The following is a 9,364-nucleotide window of genomic DNA, read 5'->3' on the forward strand; positions in this document are numbered from 1 at the left end:
CTGATGAAGGCTGAGGAGAAGGAGATCACGATCGATGTTGGGATGAGGCTGTAGGAGAAACCTGTCTCTTCGTTTACAGCAGAGATTGCGAAGGTGAAGGACACGGGCGTGACAGCAGCAAGAACGGAAGGTCAGAAGTCGATGACTTCCCTGCATTGTCAGTTTTGTATGGTATTTATTCTTTGCCCTGAAGCAACGACAAAATTAAGGGTTCCGCTATTATCCAAAGTTCATAAAATTATCGGTATATCAATGAAAGTTACTTTTCTCTTCACAGGAATGTTGTGGATGTTTTCTTCTTATATGATTTCGCAAGTCTGTCGTGCCTCCTACCGTTTTCAATCTTCTGAAGCAAATGGGGCATTCTACTTCATTGCTTCTGTACTTTGTAGAATACTTCCGCAAACGAGTGACAGTACCATTCTGTAATATTACTGATGCCTGAAGACGACAGCGAGAAACTACGGTGTAGATCAGATGGGGGCAAGTCTTGCACACTGCACGAGAAAAGTTCTGTCTAACAGGCCGCGCCACACATCAGGGACAGTACTGTCTCTGCAATGCTGTATCGATTCTTAACGTGTTTCTTGCCAGTTCCTAACTGTAGGAGTTGTTATTAAAGTTGGGCTGATCGTGTTTCCCAGTTTCTATAACAATCTAAGCAATGGAAATTTTACGAATAAGCATTGTTGTTGTTGTTGTTGTTGTTGTGGTCTTCAGTCCTGAGACTGGTTTGATGCAGCTCTCCATGCTGCTCTATCCTGTGCAAGCTTCTTCATCTCCCAGTACCTACTGCTACCTACATCTTTCTGAATCTGCTTAGTGTATTCATCTCTTGGTCTCCCTCTACGATTTTTGCCCTCCACGCTGGCCTCCAATACTAAATTGGTGATCGATTGATGCCTCAGAACATGTCCTACCAACTGATCCCTTCTTCTAGTCAAGTTGTGCCACAAACTCCTCTTCTCCCCAATTCTATTCAGTACCTCCTCATTAGTTATGTGATCTATCCATCTAATCTTCAGCATTCTTCTGTAGCACCACATTTCAAAATCTTCTATTCTCTTCTTGTTCAAACTATTTATCGTCCATGTTTCACTTCTATACATGGCTACACTCCATACAAATACTTTCAAAAATGACTTCCTGACACTTAAATCTATACTCGATGTTAACAATTTTCTCTTCTTCAGAAACGCTTTCCTTGCCATTGCCAGTCTACATTTTATATCCTCTCTACTTCGACCATCATCAGTTATTCTGCTCCCCAAATAGCAAAACTCCTTTAGTACTTTAAGCGTCTCATTTCCTAATCTAATACCCTCAACATCACCCGATTTAGTTCGAATACATTCCATTATCCTCGTTTTGCTTTTGTTGATGTTCATCTCATATCCTCCTTTCAAGACAGTGTCCATTCCGTTCAACTGCTCTTCCAAGTCCTTTGCTGTCTCAGACAGAATTACAATGTCATCGGCAAACATCAAAGTTTTTATTTCTTCTCCATGGATTTCATGTCCCTCGACTCTTATAACTGCCATCTGGTTTCTGTACAAATTATAAATAGCCTTTCGCTTCCTGTATTTTACCCCTGCCACCTTCAGAATAAGCATTACTCGTTGTAAAGAAAAGTTTTTTAAAAATTAAAAATTTTAGCAATGCTGCTGTGGCAAATTATTTGCCGGTTTTTTACCCAGTTATTAGTAAAAAATGAAAAAAAAACCTGTTGTAAAGATGAGAGGTGGCATGAGCCCCCTCTCATATTTCTATCTTATTCTGAGTAATTCGATTTTCCTTTCTAATTGCATGCGGTGAAAAGTTGCTATTCCTTCACACGCGGACTTCCCACGCAGCGTCTCTCGTCACCAGGGTGGTCCGGTGACAGGCGGGTTCTGCTGAGCTTTAAAGGGTTAAGCCGACGGGTGTGAGGGAGTCGAGTGGATGCTTTCCAGACGCCAACATTGTCATACGAGCGGGAGCGACACGCCCAGATGGGCCGGAAGGGGCGACTGGGCTAGAGATTCCGTTACTTCACAGAAACGTAGTGAAAACCGTTTCTGGCGGGCTACCAGCGAGGCGTTGGAATGACTTGTGTTCCCAGGCAGTCTTGGCGGGCAAATTCCCGCGTTTTCTGCAAAATCGTAACTGTGATTGGCTTGCCCAGGGCATAGCTCCGTGACGTAGCAAAATCGGCGCATAAATTGGCGCCAAGAATTTCCATTGGTGGAAAGGTAGTGCTTCGGCAGTAGAGTGGAATTTTCCTCCGGTTTTCAAGTTGCTGATTGGAACGTTTAACCACGGCCACTGTCGTGGGGGCGGGAATGTTCTGTGTTCGGTTTGTACGGGTGCTCTTGTGGGGTAGTCGGCTCTCGCCTTTTGGTCGGAGTAGGTTACAAGACTGAGCTCTCGCTGCTCTGGTCAGCCTGCCTTCCATTGGCTGTCTAATATACTTTTATTTAATTGTAACTGTTTGACGAAGTTGCTGAAGTTTCGACTTCAATGTAACTTTCCGAGTACAGTTGGCAATTGAGCGTTCTGCATACAGGCGGCCTATGTTGTCCGTCTTGAGCAGTTTTGGCTAAAGTTGACTGTATCAGAGTTACTGTGTGACTTCGCTTGTTAAAATCACTCACAGTACCATCTGTGATTGTGTAGCGAGCCTTCTTCGTCTCCCTCAGAGGCGCACTTGTGTTGCTAGGAAGTCTTTAGCCTGGAACAACCAGACCAGGTTCAAATGGCTCTGAGCACTATGGGACTTAACATCTGAGGTCATCAGTCCCCCAGAACTTAGAACTACTTAAACCTAACTAACCTAAGGACATCACACACATCCATGCCCAAAGCAGGATTCTAACCTGCGACCATAGCGGTCGCGCGGTTCCAGACTGAAGCGCCTAGAATAGCTCGGCCACAGGGCCAGCAACCAGACCAGGATAATTTGTTTCGGGCTATACTCGCGACATTATCATCACCGTGACGGGACATCGAAGCAACCAGCCATCGCCTCCGGTATGCCAGATCGTGTCCTTGCAGTTAAGAAGACAGCTTGGTAATGTATGTCCGCAGCACCGGCAGATTAGGGCATTTTACTAGGTGATAATCAGAACTCAGCAGAGCGCGCGTGTTAGTCTTTTCTAACTATGTTCTGTCTTGGGTGTTCATTGTCTGAGTTCTCAGTAATGTAGCAGCAATTAAAGTTGGGTTGGCTGGCTGTTTCTCTTAAGATTTGAGTTACAAGGAATTGCCTCAACATACCACTTCATCATAAATGTCACAATCTAGTTTACGGACAACTTCACCTTCACAGCATTTATTTGAGTATACAACTTGATGTATTGTAAATGTTTCATGTGTTTTGTTTATTATTTTGAGTTTAGTCATAATAAATCAAATTGTTATTTTGGACAACTTTAATTCTGTTAATCGGTGGAGCAACCCTTTCATTTTTCACTACGTTAATGAAACTTTCATTTACCTAAGTAATTTCTATCCAATTAGATAATTGCAGGTGCCAAACTCTTTTCTACTCCACTTGCAGGGTCGATTACAGTCAGTTCGCGTTTCTTCTTAATCCATGTGCAACAGGAAAAGTCGGAGTTAGAAAAGGGGGGCTTAGAGCATCATTTCCATATGAAGATTCGAGAAGAATTTAGTGTTAAATACACTGCTAGCCCCGGCACCTCGCAAGGAAACCAAACAAATACATCGGGTATTCAGAACTGAAATACCGGTATCGGTTTTTACTGGTCGGTTTTTCCTGTCCCTAACGGGCAGTAAATGGGCGCTTGCGGAGACAGGGATCCTGACGGCTTTACCGCTCGAAGCTCGCTGGCGAAGGCATCGCTACCAACTTGTCGAACGCTCTGCGCCCACTTTTAAGTACCAGCGCAAAACAAGTATTACTTCTAGCATACACCACTTCACGGCCGTGACTGATGTCAATACTGGAAGGTGACATGACCGTCTGTTGCCAGCTGTACAGCACCTACAAGCTCTTCAAAGAGTTCAGGGGGCGCCTAATATGTTGCCTGGCGAGCTTACTTGTCTAGAATAAGTTAGTCTCAGGAGGGAGCTGGGAGCTGCTGGGACTGTTCGCAGGCTGGAGGCGGGACGCGGACCGGCCGCCGCTGCCTGCCGCCTCCGGGGGGCGGGCCCTGCCCCCCGCCTCCGTGAGGGCGCTGCCCGCGCCTCCAGGCTGGACTCCGGGCTCTGCCTTCGCCGCCGAGACTCCGCCCCACTCTCCAGACACTGCCTCCCCTTCTGAGACGGCGCCTCTCCTCTCATAAGGGACGTGTTCCTCTCATCTCACGAATTAACCTCTAGCTGTCAACGCATCATTAACATCAACTGCCATGCTATTGTCTACACTCTGCAGAATGACGACGTCAGCTGTTTTTGCTTCCGCTAGTGTAATCCGTGCAGTAGTGCTGTAAACTGTTTTAACGCTATGTATGTGTGTTATGGAAAAGTAGACATGAATGTGACTTTATAATGCAAGTGGCGGGAACAGTGGACAATCGCAATTAAATGCGAAAATGGAAATCGTAAAACTGTCATGTGGAAACCTAGAATTCCTATCTTATTGAAGTAACTATTTTTTTCTTGTGACAAGGCATTAATAATGTCCTGTATTTAGTAGTATTTATCATTCAAGAATTTGTTAGAGGTCAGTGAACAATTTTTATGTTGCTAACAGAAGAACCAAAAATATATCTTTATTTATTTACTGCATAATACACTCACGGATAATCAGTACTCTATATAGCAGAGTAATGTCTTAAGAACAATTTTTCCTTGGGCGGAATGTCAAATTTTGTTATTTGTGTGGCTCTCATACATTCCCGTTGGTTACTTTTGGTCACGTTTGACGATAAGTCCATATAACATGCAAGATAGTTATGTTTCACTAATTCAAAAAGCAAGTCACAATGATCGCCCGAAAGTACATTTTGTGGCGGCTGGAGAAGATTTCGAAAGCGTTGCGGCTACTAACTTCAAGAATAAATGTCCCAGCAAGGAAAACTGAAAACGCGTAGCAGTCTTTTAAGTAGTTGCAAGGGCAGCAGTCTGGATGTTTGACTAGTCAGTCATCATTGGCCAACATCCGCTGGCTGCGGTGGTGCTGCGGACAACTGACTGAAAGGGAAAACTACAGGCATAATTTTTCTTGAGGAAATTCAACACTGCTGTGTGGTTTATTGATAAGAGAATCCTCTCGGGTAAAGTATTCCCGCATTCCAATTTCCGCACGAGGACTACTAAGGGACACCATTTAGATGACGTGTGTGTCAGCAATGATGAAATGATGAGAGCAAAGAATCTACTCGACGTGGCCGAGAGTCGAACCTGGGTCGCATTGGTTGGTATCCAACCACGCTAGCCCAACAGATACCGGGGCAGATAGAGGTTGAAATATTAGATCGCTTAATTGGGTTGGTAAGATGGAGAATTTAAAAAAAGGAAAAGGATGGGCCGAAGTTAGATATAGTGGGATTTAGTGAAGTGTTGTGGCAGGAGAAATACAACGCCTGATTAGGTGAGTAGAGGGTTAAAAATTCAAAATCAAATAGGAGAAACGCAGGAGCAGGTTCAATAACAAATAAGAAAATAAGAATGCGGGTAAACTACTCTGAACAGTATAGCGCATGCGGTATAGTTGCCAAGATCTACATCTATCTACATCTACATCCACTCCGCAAGCCACCTGACGGTGTGTGGCGGAGGGTACCCTGAGTACCTCTATCGGTTCTCCCTTCTATTCCAGTCTCGTACTGTTCGTGGAAAGAAGAAATTGTTGGTGTGCTTCTGTGTGGGCTCTAGACACGATGCTGCGTGTTAATTGCCAACTGTCTCCGCAGATGACCGAGAGATTAAAACAATATATGATTAGATAAAATAAATTATTCTGACAGTTAAGTGAAAGGAGAATTCAATGGAGATGGGAACTGGAATTCGATGGTAAGAAAAGGAAAAATAGTAGGGGAACATAGAATGGGCTGAATGTATTGAAAGAAGAAACCGCCTTGCCTAAAACGAAGTTCAGTAATTGATAACCCTGTACTTAAGGATAATGAAAGAAGGTTGTATATATGCAAGAGACCTGGTGATATCAGAAGCCTTCAGATAGATTATATAGCGATAAGACAAACATTTCGAAACTAGATTTTAAACAGCAAAATATTTCCAAGGGCAGATGTGGACTCTGACCATAATTTATTGTCGTGAATTGCAGATTACCATAGGAGATGGGACATGTACAGGATGATTATAATGAAAGTTACACTTTCAAACCACTGTAGAAATAACACCAGAATGACGTCAAATTGAAACGGAATGTTATCCGAGAAGTGGGAAAACGTATGGCAGAAGAAAAATAAATAGTTACAAAATGTAGCAATAGATGGAGCAGTAAGCATCATAATTTAATATGACAAATGAATCATACAACATTGAAAGTTTAAGTTTAATTATAATCGCCCTGTATATATTGAAAGAACCAGTAGGTGTTGAGAGTTTCAAAGGTAGGCAATGATTAACGAAGACGGGGAAAGGAAATATAGTAAAGAAAAACTGGTCAGGTGCGGGCAGGACCCTCGCTCTTAGGGTTCCGTAAAAACTTAATTATGTGTATAGATAGTTCATCTCTAGGTGAGTTTGCAGGTATCAAAATATGTAACACAAATGGCAGTATCTTTTCATTGCGCTGACTTTCATTGCTTATCAGTGAATTTATTACGTAAAGAAGAATAAATTTTTAAACGCTGAATTGGAAAATGATAATAATGTATGTTTTTAGCTCCCGTTTTCGTGCTTTATGAAATTTTTTACAACCTTATTTCTGTTTTTTAGCTCTCGTTTTCTTGTTGTGTCAGGAATGCCACAGAAATCACAAGGTGAGTATATTAAGTATTGTTGCTCCTTTAGTGAGTGGGTCAGTCCTGCTAAGGACGTAGATTACAGACCAAAGGACTAGCCACGATGAAAAGCTTTATTGCGTGGCAAGAAAAATGTTTCACAGGAGCCACTTGTAAATCTCAAGAAAAATATTTCTTGAGAGCCTCTTGTAAATGCCAGTAAAGTCCAGTTAGCACCATTACATGTGAAGCTAGGTTTGATGAAGTCATTTGCACAAAAGAACTGCATAAGACAAACGAACGAGCATTTGAATACTTGCCTCGAAAATTCTCATGAGTGAGTGCTGAGATCAAGAAGGAGGTAGTCATTGGTCTACAAATACGTAAGGTTTTGTATTCTGTCCTGATGAGCTAAATGTGTCGCAATACTTTCAGAAAGTTTCGAATTGCTCTTGAACAAAAAAGAGAGTTAAAAATTACATTGAACTTGTGAATGACCTTACATCTACATCTACATAGCTACATATATACTCCGCTAGCGGCCTAAGCGGTGTGTGGCGGAGTCATGTCCCCCCCCCCCCCCCCCTCTCTCTGTTCCACTCGCGGATCGCACAGGGAAAAACGACTGTCTGAACGCGTCGGTACGAGCTCTAATTTCCCTTATATTTTAATGATGATCATTGAGCGATTTGAATGTTGGTGGTAATAATGTATGCTCTACATCCTCGGCGAAGATCGGATTTCGGAATTTAGTGAGCAGCCCCTTCCGTTTAGCGCGTCGACTATCAGCAAGTGTGTCCACTTCAGACTTTCTATGAGATTTGTAACGCTCTCGCGATGGCTAAATGTACCAGTCACGAATATTACCGCTTTTCTTTGAACCTTTTCAATCTCTTGAACGAGATCCAACTGGTAAGGGTCCCATACAGACGAACAGTACTCTAAGACTGGACGAACTAACGTATTGTAAGCAATTTCCTTTGTTGAAGGACTGCATCGCTTCAGGATTCTACCAATAAACCGCAATCTAGAGTTCGCCTTGTCCGTTACTAGTGTAATATGATAATTCCATTTGAGATCATTTCGAATAGCACACCCAGATACTTGACGGATGTTACCGCTTCCAAAGACTGGGCATTTATTTTGAACTCGTACATTAATGAGGATTTTCGCCTTGTTATACGCAGTAGGTTACACTTACTAATATTGACAGATAACTGCCAGTCATTACACCACGCATTTATTTTCTGCAAATCCTGATTGATTTGTTCACAAATTTCGTGTGATACTACTTTCCTGTAGACTACAGCATCATCGGCAAACAGTCGAATGCCGCTGTCAATACCATCAACTAAATCGTTTATGTAAATCGTAAAAAGCAGCGGATCTATTACGCTGCCCTGGGGCACACCTGAAGTTACGCTTGTTTCTGCTGAAGTCACCTCATTCAGAACGACATACTGCTCTCTGTCTGTTGGAAAACTTTCTATCCAAGCGCATATGTCGTCGGATAGAACGCAAGCGCACCCTTTTTGGAGCGAGCGACAGCGCGCAACTGAGTTGAACGCCTTTCTAAAGACGAGAAATATGGCATCAACCAGGGAGCCGGTATCTGGAGCCTGTTGTATATCATGCTCAGAGAGGGCCAGCTGTGTCTCACATGACCGCTGTTTCCTAAAATCGTGCTGGTTTCTGCAGATGAGCTCTTCAGAGTCTAGAAAGGTCATTATGTCTGAACACAAAATATGTTTCATGATTCTACAACAAATCGATGTCAGTGAAATTGGCCGGTAATTATATGCACCCGATTTTCTACCCTTTTTGTAGATTGCTATGACCTGGGCCTAATTACAGTCCCGTAGAACTTTCCGCTGTTCCAGTGATCTCTGACAGACGATGGATAAGAATGGTACTATATTTGTAGCATAGTCAACATATAATCTTACGGGGATACCGTCTGGGCCAGATGCCTTCCTGGCGTCTAAGGATCTTAATTGTTTTACAATCCCAGATACACTAAACACTATGTCAGCCATCCTTGCGTTTGTTCGATAATTGAAAGGGGGAATGGTGCTCCAGTCCTCTACCGTAAACGAGTTTTTCAAAGGTAGGTTTAGAATTTCGGCCTTCTGTTTATCATCATCCGTTACATGACCCGTGCTGTCAGCAAGAGAAGGTATTGAATTATTTGTAGCGTTCATATGTGCTTATGAGGAACGTATTCGCAACGTATCACTCAAAATGCACTTCATTCATCCACATATCGACGTTTTCCGTGAAGATTTGGAAAATTTAGTGAAGAACATTGTGAGTGGTTTCACCAACAAATTTCTGTAACGGAACGTCAATATCAAGGAAGATTCAGTGCTTCAGTCTTAGCAGATTTGTGCTGGACTTCGGAGAAAGACTCGCATCTTCACGAAAAGCGGCAGGCGAAGAGGAAATGCGTGTTGTAAACAAGGTAAGTGTTAGTAGGATATCTTTAATTGAACTAAATTGCCTGTACTTTT

The 9,364-nt window shown here is 42.8% G+C and overlaps 1 protein-coding gene across 1 annotated transcript in view; it reads left to right on the forward strand.

Moving 5' to 3' along the window:
* LOC126088114 (uncharacterized) overlaps positions 1-4,693 on the forward strand; it is a 101,584-nt gene extending 96,891 nt beyond the window's left edge. Inside the window, exon 4 of the mRNA XM_049906213.1 lies at positions 4,099-4,693. Coding sequence (XP_049762170.1) covers positions 4,099-4,286 — 188 coding nt within the window. The 3' untranslated portion in view covers positions 4,287-4,693. The remainder of the gene's footprint in view (positions 1-4,098) is intronic.
* The last annotated feature ends 4,671 nt before the right edge of the window (positions 4,694-9,364 follow it).

This window comes from Schistocerca cancellata, chromosome 6, assembly GCF_023864275.1.
Source record: "Schistocerca cancellata isolate TAMUIC-IGC-003103 chromosome 6, iqSchCanc2.1, whole genome shotgun sequence".
Lineage (NCBI taxonomy): Eukaryota > Metazoa > Arthropoda > Insecta > Orthoptera > Acrididae > Schistocerca > Schistocerca cancellata.